General features: G+C 40.9%; 1 protein-coding gene across 1 annotated transcript in view; it reads right to left on the bottom strand.

Annotated features, from left to right (window-relative positions):
* ENPP1 (ectonucleotide pyrophosphatase/phosphodiesterase 1) overlaps positions 1-24,303 on the bottom strand; it is a 612,613-nt gene that overhangs the window by 336,463 nt on the left and 251,847 nt on the right. The window contains exon 9 of the mRNA XM_086927432.1: positions 22,797-22,906. Within this exon, the coding sequence (XP_086783558.1) occupies positions 22,797-22,906 (110 nt within the window). The remainder of the gene's footprint in view (positions 1-22,796; positions 22,907-24,303) is intronic.

The raw sequence follows: 24,303 nt of genomic DNA, 5'->3' as shown, positions 1-24,303 counted from the left end.
AGCATAGGTAAGGATAAAAAGGGGGCCACGGAGTGGCCTCCGACCCCCTCATACACATGGCAGAGGAGATAGTAGATCGCGCAAGAAAATTCCCAAAATCCAAAAGAAACAGCCCAAAGTTAGCCCAAAAAGAGGTTTCCAGAGAAAGGACGGAGTCAAGATACCTGGCGCCACATGCAGAGAATGAGACACACACACGTTAATCTCGGGGCATTTTGCAACCACCACCATCACCAAATAGTGACATGCCCCCATCACGTACTCCAGCACACAAGTAGACCAAATAGATGAAGCTCACACCAACAGCACCTCCGTGCTCACACCAAGCAAGACCCGTCCCTGGAAGAGCTAGGGATGCTTATTTAATTCCCAATAAAGATAGATGCTATTCGTCCCTAGGCCCCTGAGACCACCCCACAAATATCTTGCGCTAAAATCATCCATTTAGGAATAAAAGATGGAGGGGGCCAACTGCTCATGAAGTAGATTACACTGTTTGGATAACCAACAATCTCCTTATTCTCCAAAGACTATCAAAAAAGATACCAGACTGAGGCCACGCTCCGGTGTCTCACAAAATAGCACCTAGTGGAGTGTGCAAGATACACCACGAGGGAAAGAAAAAATACAGGAACCCAGATTATGACACATGTAATTTTTTGGGGAGTTATCAATGAACCAAGCTCCTATCCGAATAAGTTCAACCACCGAATCTTCAAGTGCACTAATACTCAGCTGCCACAGCAAACGCCCCAGCCCAGACAAGAAATTTTCATTAGGAACTTCGAGCTAACACAACAAGCTTTATGTTTGGAATAGTACAGGAAGCAACAGTCACTTGAGGACGACAGACACCTCCCAAGAGATCCATACCAAAACCTGCAATGTCCAATAACAAGTTATGTGTTGTTGCACTGTCAAGTACCCTCTGTCTGTTATGGGTGTTACCACGCATACAAACTGCTAAGGAACTGTCGAATAAAAAGGAGCCTATTACAAAATTATCACATAGCTTGTGTAGGGACCTCCACCATATCACCTACATTTACACCAATCAGAACACCAGCAACCCAAACATACTACATAGAGCCCTATTTCACAACACATGGTACCAACACATGACTGCAGTTGGCTCCCAAACATCCATCAGGTCATGTTACATCTGTTCGGTAATTCTTCATGCAGTAGGTGCAGACAGGCTTTACTTGTCTGAAGAGGTAGCACCAGAGATATAAAAAAAATACCTCATCCACCTTTATCTACTCAGGATAAGGGCAAAGACCCAACCCAATAAGGTAGAACCACACAGGGTAGTAGTAAATCTGATCCAATACGAAAACAACCCAGCTGCACTATACCTCTTCACTCAACCGAATGACATTCAAACCGAGGCGGATACTGTTTGGCCCCAAGACTTCCAAGAGAAGAGATTCTTGAAGGTGGCAAAACCCCGAACCCAATGCACAAATGCATCCACTGATCCATCTGTGGACCAAGGGTGGCCCTAAGCTTATCTGGGGCAGTCTTCTCCAACATTTATGGACCCCCAAAATGAAGTTCCTGTGTAGTGCCGCCAAGCTCAAGGACAGGAAGGGGAATTGGTCAAATGAGGGAGAGTTGAATGAGGGCATAATCACCTCCTGTCAGGAGATCTGTGACACTGAGGTGGGTGGATACACTTGGCTAGAAGGAAAGGGTCAACCCCTAATTGTACAGAAAGTTACACTGTATTCCTTGTGTTTCAGAGGTAAAGAGAAAGCTTCAAATGGGCAAGAATGAAAACTGGGGCACAATCATGCACATTCTTTATATGCAATGGGGTTAACTCCACGCTGATTAATTTCTACTGGAAGTGCGGCGAGTTTGCCTATACTCAGCTCATCTGTGGATGGCATGGACTCTGTTCCCTAATCACCATACACACCGGACCCTGGTCATTCCTGGAGAACTTTCTGATTTATGCCAGCACCCGTTAAGGAAGAAGACAACCTTGCTGCACCAGGCTCACGAGAAAAGAATGGAGGACTATTTAGCTGGGCTCAGAACAAGGACATCTCCATATAATTCAGACTGTTTACTGACACACAAGTTTCAGGAGGAGCGTCAATATCCTACTTCACTCAGCAGACAAAAGCTAAAAGCTGCTGGTTGCAGATAATCAGGTGGGAAATGCTTAAAATGATGAACAGCACTGAGCTCAGCGTTAACTCAATCAAGGAAGAACTGCAAGCAATCCATTTCATGCTAATGCAGCCTCAATATGTTTTAGAGTGGATGACCACGATGGAGCAAGGGGTGTGTGCCAAGATTGGTGTGGCCTGCTGCACCTTCACCCCAGGGAATGACACAGACAATAGGACTTTAAATCTTGCCATCCAAGCACTGATCCACTTACAAAAAGACATGCATGAGGAGGGAGGTGCCACTGAGATCAGGAGTGGTTTTCGAATTGGTTCTCCTGGCTCCCCCAGTGGATCACTGGTTGGTGCAGATTGCGGTTGTTGGTTGTTGGTTTTCATTGTGTTCCTATTTTTGCGCGGGTCTGTATAATTGGCGATTACCTGCTGTAAAAACACAGTCCTCAAAATGGGTAAACTGCAAGTAACTGAGAAGGTAGTAATTCTCCAGAGAGCTCATACAAAGTAACATATCCCCAATAAAGTAAGTATCGAAAGGTAGGAGTCAGATTGTGTAGTTAACAAATCAACTAGAGGGGGGAATGCTTATATTGAAAAAGTTGATGTTAATATAAAAAATTATACATTCATGTAGAAGAACGAAATTGCATCTTTATTGACAAATTTGCCCGTTGGGAACTCCACACCAACCCTGACTCGTACATATATAGTCAGGCAGGCTCCGAGACATAGGCCACAGGTAGCACCTAGCCCACAGAAAAAACGCACAAACAGGAACTCCCAGATCAATCCCACCGACAGGTGCAGCAACACCACATTGGTCCAGGGAGACTGGCCCCAATAAAGCACACTTGGCTGGAGGGTTATGTATGCTTCTAAAAACAGCATAAAGTCAGATGCCACACGAGTTAGGAACATATAGCCAATCAGGACACACCACACACAGTGATCATGCGCTCCCCATACCAGATATCTGGATTCACTAGCCATTGGCCGCATTGTGTCCACGCAAGTTTGAGGCCCTTCTGTACTTTCCTTTAGACAATTCATTTATGGATCCAAAGGCCTCAACTACATTTCTTACCTTGCATGGACCACCAGACATACTTTATTGCATACAATGAACTGTACAAAACGAGGCAGCAAACATAATGTAAATTGAGACAGTCCTCAGACCCTGCACATGTAACTGTTCTCCCGGCTGCTCTGTTTAATTAAACAAACTGTTCCGGTTTTGCCAAACTACTCTTGTTTTTTCAAAGTATTCCATGTTCAAGCAACACCCTGAAGGAAACGACCTGCTTCCTCTTGTACCTAGGATAATGAAGTGTATTCCAAGCGTCATAAGGCAGACCTCTTTTTCAAGCTATGTGATATATTAAGCTATTAAGTTTCAAGACACGTTTCTTGCAACTGCTCAGTTCCAACTAGATGTGCCTTGGACCCTGCAGGAGTGAGTCCTGACCAAAAGTGCTCTTCCCGAGGTCCTTGAACCCATGGCTGTGTCTTGCTGAACTTCAACTATCACCCCTGAAAATCTTGGATTTAGAAACTTTTTCAACTTCAAAACAGCTGATGGTCTGGGACAAACATGCCTTGGCAATCCAACCGAGGTACATTCCTACATTCCAGTGGGCTGAAGATTCAGGGTTCTACCGTCCAAATGTTCTGTGTCTTGCTGAACTTCTCCTATTACCCCTGAAAACCTATGGCTTAGAAACATGTTCAACTTCAAAACCTCAGACGGGCTGGGACAATCCCATGGGCTGAAGTTTCAGGGTTCTCCCATCCAGAGGTTCTGTGCCGAAGCAAATCCAATTAATCAGGACCTCACTGAGAATGTATTAGGCCTCAGGGATCCCTCTTCAGGTAAAGTCAGTCCCACTGAAGGAGTTCAAGCTGCAAACGTGAAAATCTGACAGAGAGAAGGCAACAAAAATATCCAGCCAGCAAGGGACCTTCCTTTGGAGCTAAATTAAAATTTCTTCCGCTTAGACCTTTCCCACCAAAACTCCAGAGCTTCAGCAGGACCTTATCCAACTGCAATCCCACATCATGGAGCCTTCCACGGCTACAGCCTGCTGTCTTATCTCACCGAGGAAGGGTTTCCATTTCAAAGATTAATTCCCAAGGTAAAACTTCCAAACAGGTCCCTATATTCTACCAGAACTCCACTGCAGTTGGCCTAAATTTGTACATGGGTCCTGGTCTACTGCAGCCAGTTGACCATGGTTGGCATTTCACAATTTTTGGCGTTATTTCATTCAAAACTTAAAACATTCATATCTCCAGTACTTCTAATTGGATTGTTGAAGTGTTGGTGTCATTTTATTTATTTAAATTTACTTTTTTCTAATTTGACTTTGAATTTTACTCTGTTGTGTTTTGCCTTTATTACTGTTTTGGTACTGCATAACATCTTTCCAGATTGTTAAGCCTGTCTACTCTGTGTCATAGCTACCAGGGGGTTAAACTCAGTTTAATTTAGGGACTTTGATGTTTCACCTTGACAAGGATTGTGATTAATTCTCATGCTGGGCACTGGTAGAAGTTTGAAGTAATACTCAAAACTCCTATGGTATGATTCTCAAAGCCAATTGTGCTCATAAAATCAATTTACATAATTAAATTGTATCAGTTAAAATGCTCCGAATTCACAACAAGGGAACTTGCTCTTGTAAATCCATGTACCCAATCTCAAGTTTATACAATATTGTAATATTACACATGGGTAATCCAGGGTCAAGAGGAAGGCTTTAAAGAGCTGGGATAACTAGAGAAATTTAAAAAAATGCACAAAGTTGAGTGTTTGTGGGCATCCACAAACTTTGTTCTGCCTTTTCCCATCCTGGAAATGGTCGGCTATTTATCCAGTCATGGACACTTCTAAAGCCTGTTCCAGGACATGGCTGTGAAGGGAGAAGAGCCAAAATTAGAGGGAGTGTAAGGGAAAGAGTTTCTTCAAGGGAAAAAAAATAGTCATGACTCCCACAAGTAGCAAAATTGTGTAAATAACAACATTTTGAGAATGCCCATGAAAATAAGTCCTTACACTTTATAAAGATTGGGAGAAATAGACTGTATAAAACTTTGAAACCACTTGCTCTATTTGATATTTCTATTTAGATTTACCACATCTCGCTGAGAAATTATGTACTAAGCACCATCAATGTACATAAATGACAAGAGAAAGGAATGTAAATATTAAACACTTCCTTCAGAGCAATTAATGACATTGAAATGAATAAGAACAAGCATTTGCAATGCAATAGGTCTTGCATTTGCAAAAGTTTGAGCTATTGGCATTGTAAATGACAAACCTTTTATCTATGGTTTTGAAAACAGATAAATAAATGGCATTGTCATTTACAATGCCAATAGCATAAACTCTCGCATTGCAAAAGACAATGCCTTTTGTTAATGTTTTTAATAAAAAAACATAAATAAAACGGTCATTTATAATACCAATAGCTGAAACTCGTGTAAATGCGAGACCTATTGCATTGCAAATGCTTTTTTTTTACTTTGCTTATGTGATGGCAATAAATATCCAGCATAGTGAAACACTAACTTAAACGCTGACCCTTCTTCCAAAGACCAGTTCTTGCAGAGTCTCCCAAATTATTAGTGGCTCTGATTTGCATTAGATATTTCTCGTTCAATTTGCACCCTTTTGTGGGACACTCTTAGTCAGAGACGCAACTAGAGACACATTTGGGGGTGGGGGGCACCACATTTTAATACATCTTTATTATTTGCTTGGACTTTTGTTAACCAACAAAAACCAGCTTGAGACCCACCAGTGGGCCGCGACTCACAGTTTGGGAAACAGTGGCATAAATGGTACACAACTGCACAAATACAGCACCTGCACTTGTGTGTACAAGCCATGACGATATTAGGGTTGTTACTATTACTTTTAAGTTGAGGCTGACACAACTGTTCTTTTAGGCAGCAAACACCACGAATAAAACACATTAAAAAGAACACTGAATACATATCAAACTCAGATGCAATATACCATATAGCTAGGTATCACTGGCTAGGGCGCCTTCTTTTCTCCCTTTCAGCTGCTTAACTTCATTTAACTTTGGCCTGGGTAAAATGGGCCCTGGCACGTGTAATCTGGTCCACTTGCCGAAGGAATTTCCAGAACTACCAGCATAATGTTTAGTTTGCCAATTGGGCGCTCACTCTTCCAAAGACGCAGGGCAATTTTTAAACTTCTTCTTTTGCAGTCTGGTGCTCTGCATTTGCCCTTTGAGGTGGTACCCTGAGGCAGCTGCCTACAGAGGTTTTTATGGAGCACTGGCATCGAGCCTATTGGGCTTAATGACCTTTTTTAGAAGTTGAAAAGCTTTAAGTAAAACATGCAAAGAGTGCAAAATACTCATGTATTGCTGTTGTTAGGTGTGGGGGTCCTTGGCCTGTGAGAGGCAAGCCTCAGGAAGTTGCTTTTGACTTTTGCTGCCGGTGTTAGGGCAAAGACAAATCAGAAAAACAAAAAGCTACTGGTAATTTGAAAGCCTAAAGGTATGGGCTAGAATGAAATAAATCCCTCAATGAAACAATATAAAAAAGGCAGGCAGCTTTAAAGACAACGTCATTTCCAGACCCGCCCAGAAAACAAATTAACATTATGATTGTTTTCGATTTTTTGAGAGTATTTTGTGAAATTATTTAGATCCTTCAAAATTACCCATTTCGTAACCCAGAGTACTATGGCGCGTAATGCAACATAACTCATCATATAAAATAACATAACACCATACAAACTAACATAACATCATGCATTGACCCTGGAACCATGACAGCTATGGTGGATTACCTAAACTATATACAATTGCCTGTTTTGCAGTTTTGTATAGCGCTAACTTGACCCAAAGGGTTTGGAGCGCATTACATAAGCACCAGCTACATTACACAAGGACTCATTCCTACACATTCTGAAAATCATCACGTTCACTTGAAAATGTAAAATATTTTGACAATGCTTGTTTTAGGAAGTCAGTGGGCGTCTTGCCCTTGGGCCTTATTGCATTTTTGTCCTTTTAACTTTGGGGTGCGCAGATCCTGCTCGCTTCTGTTAGCCCCCTATCGACACCATTAGGACACTTTCGAGCACACAATTGGCAGTCTGTGGCACTGTGTGCGTAAACTATTAGTCACAAGCATTGACATAGCCAAGAGGTCTCGCCTATGGGACCTTGTAAGTAAAAAAAAATGAAGTGTAAGACTTCACATTTACTGCATCCTAAACACGAAGTAAATGTAAACGTGAAGTCTTATACTTCATTTTTCTTTTTTTTACTTAGAAGGTCCCAAAGGGGAGACCGATTGGCGATGCCAATGCTTGTTTAGTCTAGAAAATGGCGATTTGCTGTCAAGAACTATAAAACCTGGATCGGAATCCTGGCTTCATTCACCACATGACCAAATTGTGTGATTGTGGAAAAATCATTATGGCGTTCTATGCTAGATTCTCTTAACCTGCCTCAAAATCAGGAGTGGCTAGGCCGTCCCTGGTTCGCGGTATGCAGTAGAAACGCATATGAATTGACACGTACTATTTCATGGCCGCCTGGAGCCAGATTTTGATTATGAACAAAAATTACATAAAATGACCTTGTAGTAGGACGTACGGTTCTAGCAGACTCTTCAGTAGCATATGGAAGCCAGCACTGTAAGCACACGTTAAGAGAAACTAAAGAAACAGCAAGGCGTGTTTTTTTGATAATTTAGATGTGGCTGGTGAATGAACAATCAACAGGTAATTCGGAAGGACCGTGCCAATAATGGAGCCCTTTGTTTGCCAGTGCGAATGCCAACCGGATCCAAGAGTGCATTTACATTTCAAACAAATGTGTGACTAGATCTGGTTTCTAGTAAACAGCAAACAATGGCCACACTGTAGAGACATATCCGCAAAACTAAAACACAGAAGTGAGATAGATCATGGGTGGAGAAAACCATAGGTGATCTGCACGCTGCCGACGTGTCCTCTCTCACAATGTCATTATTGAAATGCGGTTTCAAAGCACAGGACAGAGAGAGGAAACGGGACCCAGAAGAAGCATGCCCTTTCCGTTTAAAATGTATCCACGTCGAGGAGAATCTCTTGCCAAACGGGATTAAGAACAAGTGCTGAGGGGAAAAAAGAGTGCCAACAAAATGAATTACTGAAAACCGTGACTTGAAGAAAAGGTTCACAACCTCTCTTTCCTGCTTTCAATTAGTTGCTTCCCTGTGAAATGAATCCAAAAAAGAACAAGCACACAAGTGATGAGCGCGCGCGCCACAGTGAGCCACGTGGTTTCAATTATCACCCCCGTGTCTGGGCATGATAATTGAAATCACATGGTAGCGGTGCAGGTAACCGACACCAATAGGCCATGGGTGGAGCAATGCACCTGCCTTTGGCCGATTGCGTGCTGTCTTTGTTAAAAAGATGCACGCAAAGGCCAATAGCTTGGGCCAAAAGGAAAAGCACACGCACAAGCGTGTGCGATTCCTAGGTTAGTTTTGAAACCCCCTACAAGAAGTCTCTCGCTGCGTGAGCGGTGCTGCGCACTGCAACGCTAGGTGGAAGACCTAAAAAGCAATAGTTTAAACATACCAAATTATGTGCAATATCGGACTAGAGCTTTTTAAACCAATGAGAGTTTATTTTGATTTACTAAAATTGTGTTCCTAACGTTATGAACATTTTCACATTTACCCAAAGACATTGTACTATATACAACTGCATTTCTAACTGTTTGATTAAACTGGGCCTGAACTTGGCCTACACTCCATCTTGAATACTAATGCAGCCATGATGTCTGCATTCAATTTTCCTTCCATTGTACGTAATAAAATGTGCAATTATTGTAATGCTTTGTATTGGCATTATCTTCTCGAAGAACGCAAAAGGAAGCCCTTTTCTACATTCAAGACGCTTCCTGCCTGTGCCACCGAAGGCCTATCTGATGACATTAGGTCAAAAGTGATTATATTACAATTAATTTAGCAAATAGTATTGGGATGATGCTAGATGATGACGGATTACATTTTGTATTCAAATGTGTCAGTTTTTGTACTGATGCAATTACTTTATGCTGACAATGCGATTTTCACAGTGGATTTTGTGATATAAAGGCTCCAATCAGGAGGTGAGTCAAATCTGGTTTGCCCAGAGCAGACCCTTGTCAGTCAGTCTCTTGCTTAAGACTTAGAGCAAAAATATTCTGACACTTGACTTCATGTCAGACTCATTGCTGCATGTGCGCCTTAATCAGATTCCCTATATTGACTTATTATGCTTTTTTAACTCACTTTTGTATTTTTGGCTTTTATAGTGCCCTTTAATTATGTAATAAACCTTCAACTAAAGGCTTATTTATTCACTGTCAAACAGAAATCTATAGGGGCAGACGGCCTTGTGTTCTTAAGGTTAAGACTGCCCCCAACCCTGCTTAGGTGCTGTATTGTAGATTATCTGATAAAGTAGCATCAACAAGAACAGGACACTTGAACTCAAACAAACTGAACAACTTAAAAAAACATAAGAGAAAATTGTCCGATGTTTATATCATTCATGTAATCAACTGTTCAAATTAGATGCCAGAACACATATATCTAGCTTCAGTGTTTTTCATGAACTGCCTTCGCAAATTACTTAATGAGATGTTAGTTGAAGTTCTTTGTAAACAAATGAAATGTTAACACGGATTATTGATACGTTGTCTCATTCTTACAGTGCCCCTGAAGAAGGGAACCCCCCGAAATGCATTGGGCCTATTTCTCAACTATGTCTTCACCTTCATCAAAATGTTTTTCAACATCAGAGTTATAACAACAAATTTATAATGTGATGACATTTACTTGTTAATTTTCAGATTGTGTATTGATTTCAAAATGAATATGTTGAAATGAACAAGATTTACAAGCAAAAGATTATATAAAGCTACGTTTTGAAAAAGAATTTCTTTCTTTGAATTTTCTCTTCGAGTGATAACATTGAAATATTATAGGTTATCAATTGTTCACATTGGTTATACTTTAAACATAGAGGAGTGCGCTTGGTAAACTAGTGGAATTTTCCACCAGAGGTTGATTGAATACATAATTATGCCAGCCTTCTCAAATCATATTCCAATTCATAAAAAATACACCTATGCTAGAAAATGTGCTGTTGCCCAGGCTCCAGCATTATATAAGAATCATGTAGGATGGGATGAGGATTCTCCTCATCTAAAAATACAGTTAAAAAATCAACCTACTATGCAAAGGCAGTATCCGGTCAAGCAAGAAGCTAAAAAACAGGTCAGGGAGATCTTAGATGAACTTGAATACCAGGGGGTGATTGAAAAATGCACCTCGTCCATGAACAAACCTTTGTTTCCCGTCTCCAAACCAGACAATACATATCATCCAGTTTTGGACTACAGACATTTAAACTCTTGTTGCAAAACCTTTACAGTGCAAAACGCACACAGTGCAGCAACGATGAATAACATTGTGTGCAAAAAGTATAAAACCACATTAGATATTTCTAACAGTTTCTTCTGTCAAAATATTGCACCAGAAAGCAGGTACTTGACTGCTTTCTCAATAATGGGGACACAGCGTCATTTTAGCTGTCTCCCCCAGGGATTCAAGAATAGTCCAGGCTTATTTTCAGCCAGAGTAACAGAGGTACTACAAACGTATGATGATGAGGCATTATCTTATGTCGATGACATCTATCTTACAGACGATGATTTGGACAGGCACTTGACCAGAGTGAACACCATTATACTTGGGTTCGCACCGGAAGGGTACAAATTCAATTTTAAGAAATCACAAATTGCCCACCTCAACGTCCCATTCTTAGATACAAACTTTCAAGTGAAGGCAAAAGCCTGGCAGCCAACTTATGTGTGCGCTGCTCCAACCTCCTAAAACGCCTCCTAAAACGCTGAAAATCTTAGTCAATTCTAGGTTTCCTGAACTTCGGAAGAACTTGCATTCTAAATTACGCAGAAAGGGATAAACCTCTTTACGAATTAATCAAACCTGATTTCAAATCAACTAATTGGACTCAAAAACAAACAGAAATTTTGCATTCAGTGCAAACAGACATGTTCGCGACAACACATTTACAGACAGGCGTAAACGTATGCAACCTTGTAATCCAAATCATCCCAGGGAAATGCAGATTCACATACCTAACCTTTAATGAAGGTGAAAAGGTGCCAATAGCTTATAAAATCACACTTGTACACATAAGCTGAAATGAAATTAACTTCAACAGAAAAAATTCTGACAGCGGTTCAAACTGCAGTAGCAAAAGTGGGAGCCCTTGCGCAGAGAAAACGCATAATGGTTGTTACGCCTGTACCTGCCCTAAAAGCAGTGAAAAAAGCAAGCATTCTGAATGCAAAGGCTTTACATCCGAGATGGATACAATGGGTTAATTCTCTTGCTGCAACAGATGTTGAATATGTTTTTGACCCTTACTTGAAAACACAAGAGTTTCTACAATACGAACAAGAATGTCCTCTGCCTATTGAGATTCTGCCTCTAGAACATTACGGATGTATAATTTATACAGACGGCTCAGCACGGCCCAAAATTGGGGGGAAACAAGCCTACAGTGCTGCGTGCGCGATTGTTAAAGGTCGCAGTGCTAAATTCCGACCTATGGTCACAAAAACTCAATCGCTCGGAGACTGTACAGCTCAGCGAGCTGAACTCCAAGCATTTAGGATGGCGCTTCAAAATACTGATCGCGAATTCCCCTCACTCAAAGTGTGCGTTCAATCTTACAATGAATATTTGCAGAACTGGGTTCAAAACGGTTTCAAAGAAGCAAAAGGTGGCACAATCAAGCATAAGTTGCTTTGGGAACAAGTAGTTCTATTACAGAAAGAACTACAAAAAACTCACGTGATCCATACACTGAGTCATCAGCGTGATGGCGTTCACGTTGCAGGGAATTAATTGGCTGATGAAGCCGTGAAGGCAGCTGTGCAAACGGCTTCCGTAGTTGCAATCACTTGTTCAAAAACAAAAACAGACAGCGAAATAATGCATGTTGTCACTGCTTCTGTAAAAGACAGTGGTAAAACACTTCCAAAAGGCTTTCCACTCAAGTACTCATATATAACTGATGCAAATAATGTTCCTTTTGCTCGAATCCCTGGAGTGGGGGATAGGATAATTCGAAACATGGAACATAGATTAGGACTAATCTTAGCAGCACATGAAGGGCTCGCCTCAGCACGCGCAGGTGTTTCCGCCACAGTGTCGTTATTAAAACAGAGATACTGGTGGCCGCGCATGGGGAAACAAATTAGAAACTATGTTCTAGAATGTGAAATCTGCCAAAAGATGAAGTTTTCAACAATAAAACGTCCTGCACAGACGTCCCTTCTTATTTCAGATAAATCATTAGCGTGTGTTTACCTTGACCACTATGGTCCCTTACAAAGGGATGGCAACTATAAATATATCAGGGTCGCAGGGGATTCATGCTCAAGATTCATTTGGATGTGGCCTCAGCGCTCGGCTGACGCCCGAACTGTTATGAAAGGTTTGCGAGTCTTTATCGGCATATACGCAATCGGCACTCTACATTCTGACCAGGGTCCTGCGTTAAGCTCTCAAGCTTACAAGGAGGCCATGGTCAGCTTGGGCGTTGCATTGCAGTACTCAAGTCCATTCCATCCTGAGGGAAATGCGCTAGTGGAAAGAAATAACCAGGACATAAAGCAATCTAAAACAGCTAGGGTACTAGGCTCGGGTGACGGGTGGGTCAAATATCTAATAAATGTCCAACATAGTCTTAACAATCTGCCAAGAAATTCTCTGGGTGGAATCAATCCATATGAAATCCTTTTTGGTACTAGAATGATTGTCGAGGATCTCGATCGTCACACTTCAGTGGTAGAACAAAAACCCTTTGATATCAAAGACCGTTTGGCTGTTTTGCAGGACTTAAATGAAACAAGAAGAAGTCTAATCAACACAATACAGAAGCAAACGACCATTGAAGAACAACCACCTGTCACAGCAAGGCCTGTCTGGATTCCAAAGATTGGGGATCTAGTCAGAGAAAAGATCACGGATAAGAAGGAATTTGGGCCTTTCTACAGAAAACCAGTACCTGTACTAGCAATCCACGGATCAAGAACAGTGTTACTACTGCCCCTAGCTGGAAGAAAGGAGAACCGGTCTGTATCTATCAACCTGGTAAAACCACATCATGTGGCTGATACTAAGTAGTAGGCTCAGTGGGCTCCAAACATGTAGCAGGCGACCGAATCTGGCTATATCGAAGAGGTTCAAACTGAGAGACTCATCACCTTTGAAGAATCTGCAGTGAGAGAAGAAGGACTATGTAATAAAGCCATGGAACTTGTGCCTCTTGAGACCCAAATAACAGAGAGTCAAGACACTCTTGTCTACAATGATATAGCGTCTGACTATACTAATATGACAAGGGATCAAGCAGCTCCAGCGATTTTATGTAATCCGGATGCAATACCAACAATTGACAGAACTGCCTCTGGCTATTTTATCAACTTTGATACATTTTCTGAGGTTCCCAGTGAATCCGAAACAACGCCAGTTAATAAAACTTTCAAGGAACAAGTAACAGAACTTTGTCACTAGTTTGCAAATACAGATCTGGTTTGCCCATGGGTTGACTTTTGGATTGTGTTAGGTATACTTTTTTCCTACTTTGACTCATTCTTGTTTTAAGTTTGGGAAAGCTGATAGATGGAAAATATAGTAAAATGGACACAATAAGTAAGAACATCAACTTGCTACTGAAGCCACACAAATCATCTCTCATGAGCAAAGGGACCGGTCATCAGTAAACATTACAGCCGTTCCTATACCAGGTGGTATATAATGGGACAATACTGATAATGACATTTATGGTCCTGTTGAGCTGTTGAAGATTCCACATCAATTTAAGGTTTCCTTGAGTGACTTTATTTCGCCCAGTACATTTTCTGGTAATTGGGAGTTTGAGACTGTTAATAACATGATGGCAGACTTAGAAATGTCGTGAAAATGTGGCTGGTCAACACAACTGTTAACTCAGACTTAGCTGCGCACAACTAAAGTGATTTCTAATGATCTAACAGTTTTTTTACTTTCCACTAATGCAATTTATTCATCTTGATACACAATGAATACCATCAAAAACAATGTACTATGATTTTTCAAACATACATTCATAAAAATCCATTATTAGAACAATACAATACAACTTTTTTCATAAAGAAAACAATTAACTCTTTGTATTTTTGTTATAGTTCGCCCAATGTATTTCGGGACTACTGTAGGGTCCCTTCGTCAAGGGCAACACTGTAAAATAAAACATAATGTACAGGCACATAAGTTTGTTGTTCTAATGCAATGGTAACATTCTTCAAAAAAGACTTTTCTTTCAACGATCCTCCACCAAAAATTAGCACCCAAGGTGTGATTAGTGAGAAAAATCATATAAAACACTCACACTAAAAAACGTGGGCCACTCCCTCTGACATTCCTGATATTTTCAACTGCCGTAAACAAAATTCCTGCAAATGGAAACTGCAGAAAGAATACGAGAAATTGATTGTATTAATTTAGAGAAAGCTCTCTCTGTAGTTGACAATGGATTAACGACTCTGTCATCCAGAATTTATTCTTTGGACAGTATTGTATCCTCTGCCATAGACATAATGGAACAGGACTTGCTCATGCTACAGCATGGACAGTCTCAATTACGTTATATAATGCTGCTAGGCTGGACGTTACAAAATCTTCATTCGGGGTACTTGCCTTGGCGTCTAATCAACACCACGTCATTGTTTACTGGATTTAACCTTACAGATAAACAAATCTCTTTGGCACAGAGGGAAGCAGACTATACGGTGCTGAGCATAGAAAAACTGAAAAGATTACCATTAACTGTTTCTGAGAAACCAGTCGTGGAATGGATAATACATGGCACCATCAAGATACCAGTGACAATTTTCCAGTTTCAGTATTCAGTGGTGAGAAGCAAACGCACCAGGAAAAGGTGGAAAAAAATATAAGACAGACGGCCACTGAGCAAATGAGTACACCCGCCCGGAAGGTCCCAGCAAAAAAGAAGGTATATTGGGAAAGTAGCCCGGTGGAGGTTTGAAAAATTAACAATGAACAAAAACAGGGGAAAACTAAGTTGGGAGAAGAGATGGATAAAGGAAATAAGTTACTCTACTTTGAACAAGTAAAATTGGGAAGGGGTGGGAAAAAAATAAAAAAGAGCGCCCATCTAAATAGGTCCAACCTCCTTAACATTTTTGCGCACTGCCCAAATTTAAAAAGCATAGGCACAGAGGATCTGAGACAGGTGGGAGTTCAGGCAAATGGTGATGGTAGGGAAGTTACTAAGGTACAGTTTTATTATGCTCTGGCCCTAACGGCAATAATAAATGCAGAGCAGGAGATCCGAAAAGAGGGGATTAGGCTAGTGCCCAAAGAAGAGTTAGTACAAGAACGGATGGTGCCTCAGCAGAGATCTTTCCTAAAGCACCATGCGGGGCTAGTTAAGAGACGAGTGAAGCTACCAGGAAGGGATAGGGAACAAGGTCGGGAAAACCTTAATAAAGTGATAAATAAATCAGACCTAGTGGAGTCTTGGAAAAATTGGAGCAATATTTAAAGTCCGGCAGGCCCCTCACAAAATTATAGGGAGGAATCTGTAATCTATGACCACCTAAGTGATGTAGAATAGGTTAAGGGGCAGCCACGGAGCACATGCATAGCCCCAGGAAGCTTCGGCGACAGTGCGCTTTACAAATGGCACCTGAGATAAGATAAGATAAGATAAGATGCATGGTCTCTTGGAACATAAATGGGATGGGTACCCAAGTAAAATGGGAAGCTTTGAATGATCTCGCAAAAAAAGTGTGAAATTATTTGTATACAAGAGACCTGGCTCTGTGGTGAACCCCCGGTTATGGAAGGGTTTAAACAAATTTATCGCCCAGCAGAAAAATCTACTTCGGGCCGCCCAGCCGGTGGCTTGCTGACTTTGATCTCAACTTGTTTATTACGTACGGCCCTTCAGATACCCGTGACATCCAAGTGGCTCTTGGCTTGTAGAATTCAAACATCAATTATTGATAAAAAATATGAAAATATGTTGATTCTAAATGTATATATACAGTGGAGTTCACAGAAGGAATATGGAGTCGAATTGTCATATTTTAAGAATGATATGGATACACTACGGGATAAGTATGGAAATGACTTGATATTGTTATTGGGAGATTTTAATCACAAACTAAACCCAAAATTGTCAGATCAGTTGTATACAGAAATCCTAGAGGCATGTGAAGTAAAAATTTTAAAAAAGCTGTATTTCTGGAAAATAAAATACCAGCTAACGCGGCTATTTTTTGGCAACAAAAAGTTTATTTTGTCTAAATGGAAGGACAACTCAGGACTGCCCGGTGAAGAAAACTTTTAAATATGGGTCTCAAAATTGCCCGATAGATTATATTTTTATGTTGGCTTGGAATTTTGAGTTGGTAAAAGATTTTAGGATTGACCCCGCGGATTGCAGCGATCACAAAATGTTAAAATTAGAGCTTGTAAGTGCCCAACATATAGTATGCGATAGAGTTATGCCCCAAGAGATGGATTATCCTAAGCAGATAACCACTCGGTTAACAGAAAAATATATTGAGAGGCTAACTAGTCTGCAACATAAGGTGCAACTAGGTCACTTGTGCGGGCAAAATTTATGTTGGTACGTTGGGAAAATAACCCAAGCAGTGAAAAGCATAAGTGGAGAATTGAGGCATGGTGAAAGCACCAATAAGAACAATGGAAGGGCACAAGCAAAGCAAGGATCTTGGTTTAACCAGGACTGCTTACTAAAGAAAAGAGAAGTTAGGAGAGAAGAACGTAGCCTACGGAAAAAATTTGAGAAAATCGAGGGCGGATAACCTAGTAAAAATAAAAAGAGATTATATCGCCCTAATTCGCAATGCTAAAAGATCCTATAAAGAAATGTGTTGGAGCAAGCTATTAGAAGCAATCGAAACCAAGAACACACGGCAGTTCTGGAAGCTAATCCAGTCCGCAACGGGACCTTCGGTTGCTCCTATGTCTTGCATAGTGGAAGAAGAGGCGTGGGCAGAATACATAGAGCAATTATACGCCTCTGGGAGGGGGACTGGAAATGAGGTACCAGGGAATTGGAAAGGCCTAGTAGAGTACCTAAAACAGGAATGCTCAATAATAAATGTCCATAAGATAATAAGAACATTAAATTTAACTAGAGCTGCAGGCCCAGATTATTTACCAGCCCTGATACTAAACTCAAACCAGACCTGGTGGACAGAATTCTTTGCGAAAATGTTTGCCTTAATTTTAGATCAAGGGATTATGTCTCCAAACTGGAAGGGAGCCATAATAAGACCACTACTAATACATGTATATGCTGCGAAGAATTATAGACTAATAAACCTATTGGATATAGGTGAAAAAAAAATTCTAAAATAATCCTTGGAAAGCTAAAAGTTTGGGTGGAACATAGGTCTATCGTCCCCGTCGAACAAGGTGACTTTAAAGAAGGCCACTCGACGATAGATCATTGTTTTGCACTGTGGGCATTGGCTAGGAAATCGATGGAACAAAATGGCAAATTAATTTGCTGTTTCGTCAATTTCCGGGCGGCGTTCGACACAGTGGACCAAAATAGCCTCTGGGAAGTATTAGAAAATTATGGAATGCCACAGGGTATATTAAACAACTTAAAAGATTTACATAGTGGCAATTGGGCCCAGGTCATTAAAGACACAAAGGGCTCACTAACACATAAAATCCCAGTAAGGAACGGTTTGAGACAAGGGTGCGTTCTGGCACCCTTGCTTTTTTCAATTTTCTTGCCAGATCTCCCCGCTGCCTTGGAAGTTGAAAGAAGTGCGAGTCCACGTATGAATTGCAATAAAGTGTCATGCCTTTTATATGCCGATGACCTTGTGATCTTGGGTCAAACCGAAATGGGCCTCCAAAGGAAATTAAATGTTTTTAAAGAATATTGTGATAAAAAGTTTCTAACTGTAAATATGGAAAAAACTAAGATCCTATGCTTTGGAAAGAGGGTAAATAATTGTAATTGGTTTTTAGGACAGGATAAACTAGACGTAGTAGGTGAATACAAATATTTAGGCCTCTGGTTTCATAGCACACTAAAGTGGTATACCCAAGTGGAGGCACAAACGGCTAAGGCTTATTCCTCGGTCTGTGGTCTGAAAAAATGTAATAAAGATTACGGTGACATGTCACACAGACCGCTTTTAAAGGCATTTGAAGTGATGGTCCCCCACAAGTGCTTTATGGTGCAGAGGTGCTTTACCTGAGTGGTAAAAGAGGGTGGGACGGGGAAGAAGGTAACATTTTGAAAATGTTGTTGGCCTTACCAAATAGCTCCATGATTCAAGCTATCATAATGGAGGTGGGTTTGACATCATGGGATGTAAAGACTCAAACATCCTTAATAAGATTTTGGAACCGACAGGAGTCTGGTGGTGAAGAGAAGGTATCGATTTGGTGTAGAGAGGAAATTCAAGCGAGCAGCTTACGCTGGGCGCGAGATGTGAAGAAAACTCTCCAGACGGTAGCCGCACGCTTGAAATTGACCCTCTCCCCACCATTGTGGAATATAGTCTGCACTAAAAAAATGCTTAGAGACAAAGGGCTTGAATTTTCCAGATCACAAGACATGGACTATCTGAGGTTAAAAAATTCAGTGAATTGGGTAAAGAATGAATGGGAAAAGGAGGTCCGGTTCCCATATTTGGATTTACTGCCCAATAGATGGCTAAGACACGAAATCTTGAAGGCTCGGGTGGGCCTAAATCCATGGAAGATTGAAAGAAAAATAAGAATGGCCCTGATCCACCCGGACGGAACCTGTAAATGTGGCCTAGGAGTAAGAAATGATATTTTACATATATTGTTTGATTGTACATCGATTTTAGCAATTCGGAAAACCTTTTTACGTCCAATTTTTTTAAAATATGAGGTGACCTCCCGTGCAGATGCCATTGACCTCCTTACAGAAATGACTTGTTTGGATATTACAATTGCATTGGGGAAATTTCTGAAAGCAACAAGAGAATATATAACGGAGGTAGCAAAGGAGGGCGGGAGAGATTAAAAAGTACAGTGTTTTCCAATTTTACGCTATGGTTTTATAAGTGTTGTAAATGTGTAAAATGAACTGTGATTTTAAATATCTTTTATCATTATGTGTAATCCATTGCTCTATGTATGGTTTATAAACTATTGTCTAAATAAACACTCACAACTCACAGTTTCAGTATTGCTTGAAACACATACCAGCAGGCCTGTATGAAAGGTTGGGTAGAGATTACATAAAGTTGACCTGGGATTTACCATACACACACAAATGTTGGAGTGGGAGAAAGGAAGTATTTCTTAGTGGTAACAATTGCAAAAGCGCACTAAGTGGTACACTTTTATGTCAGGATATTAATTTACACGGAACCTGCAATGGTTCTTTGACTAACATATCTTGCCACCTGCAAGGTTCCCCGGTAGCAGTGATAGATCCAATTTTAAGCAGCTTTCCAATGGGAGCTACATAATGTTCAATGATCAAAGCTGTTGTGGAATGATGCCAGGAATAGCCTATGTCATTAGTGTGTCAGCCAGGGTCACTTGTTGTATGCAAGTACAGTTTCCTATAACCAAGACAGACGGGGAGTCGCCGTTATGGCCCTCACTGAACATTTCTTCTATACGAATCGATACTTGCAGAATGAAAGCCATTCTTTTACAAAAAACTGTGCCACTAACCTCGTCCAAAGAGACGTATGATCTGCAAGTTGCAAGGTCCTCTGCAGAGATGCATGCCCTATTATCAACGAACCGCTCCATACATTTCGTAGAAATGTTAGGTCGTATCTTAAACATGTCTGATACCAGTGGTATTGTACATGTATTTAAGGCAATTTTTTCGGGACTGTGAGCACCCTTTGAACCAGTCCTAGTCATTTTTCCAAACTTCGTGCACTCTGTGTTCGGCGGCCTGCCTCTCATTTTGGGACTTGTAGCAGGGATACTATTTTCATTTCTTTTGCTCCGATATGGCAACTCCAGTCACCAGCGATACCCAGATTACCATGGAGAACACGCTTCTGGCAATGCAGTATCTTGAACGCATAACACAGATTCTTGGCTTGGCTCGTTTGAGAGATCTGAATACCACATGGTTCCTTTCGTACAGACCAATCTGGCAAGATTGCATCGTACCAGTTCTACGATGCCTGCAATGCGGAGAGGAATGCGTTTTGGATATCTGTCTAACACTTCCATCAGCACAGCCAGTGGATGTTGATACTTTGCTTGGTTCGGTAACGGCTCATGCATTGTGTTGTCCCCAACGGCTACCCATCCTGATGACGGCATTCATTGAGGTCTCACAGACGCAATCTGCTGACGGTGAGATACGTGGACCAACAGGCGCACAGGTACCATCTAATGCGAACAATTCTAATGCGACTGATGCTGACGGTGATGCTTCTCATCTGTGTACGATTGATCTACTTGATGAAGTAGTCCAACTTTCACCTACTGTGGAAGACCATTTCTTTGCCAGCTTAGAAGATTTAATATGTTTTCTCCTGACAATGAGAATAACCTTTGAAATTAGCACACAGCGTTCTATGAACTCTGAATTCGACCTTCGCTTTTCAAAACAACACTTCTAACTTTGGAACTCTATTTTTCTACGATTTGATTTGACTTTTTTTCCCCAAAATCGAACTTTTTTTGGCACAAAGTAATCTTCTTAAAGTAGAACTATTCTTAGAGAACAAGAATTCTTTGAATACTACCTAGAAATAATATTTGAACTCATCCACCGACCAAAAACAGTTTATATATTCTTCTCTGCAATGGTCTCAACCTTTTTTCTGTAATTAAGAGCCATTTCATAAATGTAATTTTCATGATTCATTCAGTATGCAATGCCTATTTTATACTTTATGCTTAAAATGAAATCATTGCTTTCAAATGCGTACAATACAAATGCTTATTTTTGTGTGCAACCATTTCAAATGCTTTTTGTGTATTTTGGGAGGGATTGTAAACGCATGCTTTAGATACGTTTTCAATGCTTAGGAATTTAGTAATGTGGAACACAATAAAGTGGAGTGGCTGCTGCATAGCATTTTAGGACCCTAGTGTGATTTTCCCGATTCATGCCCTAATATAGGTATAAATCACCTTGCCCTAATATAGGCGTAGATATCATAACCATATTTAGACATAGCACATGCAGTCCAAATACGGCATGGCTACTTTCACTAGTTCCGAAAAGCCACAACGATTTCTTGGAAAATTCGCCTTCAGCAGTTAAGGACTTCCCCTTGCTTGAATGTTGATTTATCCAAGAACTCATGGAGTTTTCAAAGAACTGCGAGTCTTTGATGAGGTTATTATGTCCAACTTTACGTCAAACTCGGCACCTTCAAGGTATAAATATGCCCACACTTGCTCTAGCAAACACACAGTGGTTTGGAGCAGGTAGACTATCTACTTCCTCGACACAGCTCGCTGCAGCAAGTGCCGAAGGAAGCCAACCCTCCAGCAGACGCACTGAGAGAGACACTGTCTTTTCTCTTGCAGAGAAATCCAGCTCCAGTGTTTCCAAGCTCCCCTTGCGGGGTGTTGGGAAATCGAGTCCCGAGAGAGAGAGAGATACCAGACCTCCTTCGTTCTAAACCAAGGTACGGAGTTGATTAGACAGTGAGAGAAGTGGATAGATTCTTGGCAAAAAATACTAAACCTATGCTACACCACACTCACTTCTTCCCGCGTACTAGACTTAGGTTAGGTATATTGGGGTAGGCGTATTTTAGAAGCACCAGTTGAGTACTTTTAGTCTTTTTTTTTTTTTATGTATGTATTTTATGGCTTAGAAACCATGCCATGCTTTTACAGTATTATTTCATAATACTCTTCTTGCTGTACGCATTATACTTTACAGCCAGTATTACGATTGTAGCAGTTAATTTCTTTTGCATGAGAAAGAAGTCTGTTCAATAAATACTTTTTATTGAAAACGCTTGTCTCTCTATTTCTCTGCACCTCTGGTGAAACGAAGCATGCATGATTGACTGAGTAAAATATATATCTATTGTTTCCACGACTCTGAGGATACGTTTTATCTTGTTGAAACAAAGTTGTCATTTTTATGCGGTTGTCAGAAACGAAACCCTTCTTGTTCATTCGAGAAAGTTTCTAGTGACCTCTGCGCTAGCTGGCACTCATAATTAAGTTTAAAATATTACATAGAGACCTAGTCGACATAAGTCCTACGTCAATTTTATAAGATATATTATTCCAATGCGCAGAGCAAATTCGGATTATAGGATCTACACTACAACATTACACTAGAAGGTTTAGAATGGGCTTTCAATGTAATCCATTTGATGCAATGGCTATGTAATGTATTTTGGATAAACGTTCTAACAGAATAAAGTGGTCTTGCTCTTTTTTGTTAGTCCTTTAGCCATCTACCAATTAGAAGAAGTCACACCAAGTCTGCCTTCACGTATATTACATTGAAACTGTTCCTGAAAAAATCTTTGAAATGCAAGGCTTACTTACCCATCATAAAGTTCGTAATAATTTGGAAAGAGTCCATCAATTGCGACATCCGACCCAGGCCAGAAAAACGTAGCAGCCTTCAGACCTTGGCGTATCACTGTGACCCAGATCTGTACGAAGAGAGCAAAACAGATTTAGTGTGATTCATACATTATTATTTTTGTGTGCTTGTTAAGTTGCAAAGACAGATGTTCCAGCTGGTGATGAAAGAAACACCTCTGCTACATTAGTTAGTAGAGGAATTAGGGCATGCCGTATTTTAAGGCCCGGGTGCCCCCACCACCCAAACCTGGGGTATTTTCTGATGCCATGTTAGGAGTTGGCCTCAGAGGGAAGCAGTGGTGGCAATTCCATCAGGTATGCATTATGCCCCCGATTGCTTTACTAGGGGTACTTGGCATAGATCCCCAGGATGGTGCTTTCACAGGGCGATGTTTCAGATGTGGAGGAGAGCAGATGGTAATGCCAATAGTTTTTGCAAAGGTCCTGTTACGGTCTTCTTTTGAATCAGCTCTACAGTCATGACCTCGTTGTCATCGTCACTTCCAGGACAAGGAAAATTGCCCAAAGATCTAAACTTATTTTTGTGGCAAGAATCATTTGTGTACATAGATGTATCTTAACTTGGATATTACAATTCCTTCTATAAATGTCAAACGTCCATCTCACGCAGTAGAAAGCCCACATCTGGTGTCATTGTTCATTAAGTAAAGAAGAAAAAAAGCAAGGTGGACATGTCCCTCACTTTGAGAAGAATGCAACAAATGCAAGTACTAAACACGTAGCAGTTTTTCACAAATGGATAATGTTAGCTTAACTTTTTCCATAGTGTAGCAATGTGCAAACAGTATTACGGATGTGCAAAACTACACAGAGTTTACATTAGCGTTTATTTAAATGTTGGTCACCAATACTATAAAAAACAATGCAGGTAGATTTGTTTGCTTAGTTGTACAGCGACACACATACCCGCTAACCCAGCAAAATCACCTTTCAATACACATTTCTAAAGGTGTATGGTCAATAACACTGGTAGAGCTCTTTCAATTTTCACCAAATAGCCCAGTGCTTTAAGGGAGCAGTTACATGAATTGGCTGATTTAGCTCACCTCTGCGTTGAGGAGTATCTTGAAGTGATCTATAGGTTATACCATATTCCCTCTTCCTCTGCCCTATCCTCTTCCAAAAACAACTGAAAAAATCAGGCTAAAAGAGGCCACTGCTGCACAATCTTCTCTAATGGTCATTTAACCCCTTGCATGCAGATGACGGCCCCCAGCCGTCATACATTACGGTGCTCGTGTGATGACGACGGCTGGGGGCCGTCATAAACCCGCCCACTCGCGATTCTGACGCACAGGCGCAGAATCGCGGCCGCATGGAAGGGGTTAAAAAACGTGAGCTACAGCTCACACGGGCACAAACACAGTTGTGTTTATTTTAGGCCTACCACCTCTAAGGAGTTAAGCGCAAAGTGCACTTATAACTCAAATTGTGTTCAGTCTTG

The sequence above is a fragment of the Lissotriton vulgaris genome, chromosome 6 (genome assembly GCF_964263255.1).
Source record: "Lissotriton vulgaris chromosome 6, aLisVul1.2, whole genome shotgun sequence".
In the NCBI taxonomy this organism is placed as follows: Eukaryota; Metazoa; Chordata; class Amphibia; order Caudata; family Salamandridae; genus Lissotriton; species Lissotriton vulgaris.
Note: the sequence above shows the minus strand (reverse complement) of the source record. Positions and strands in the feature narration are given on the sequence as shown.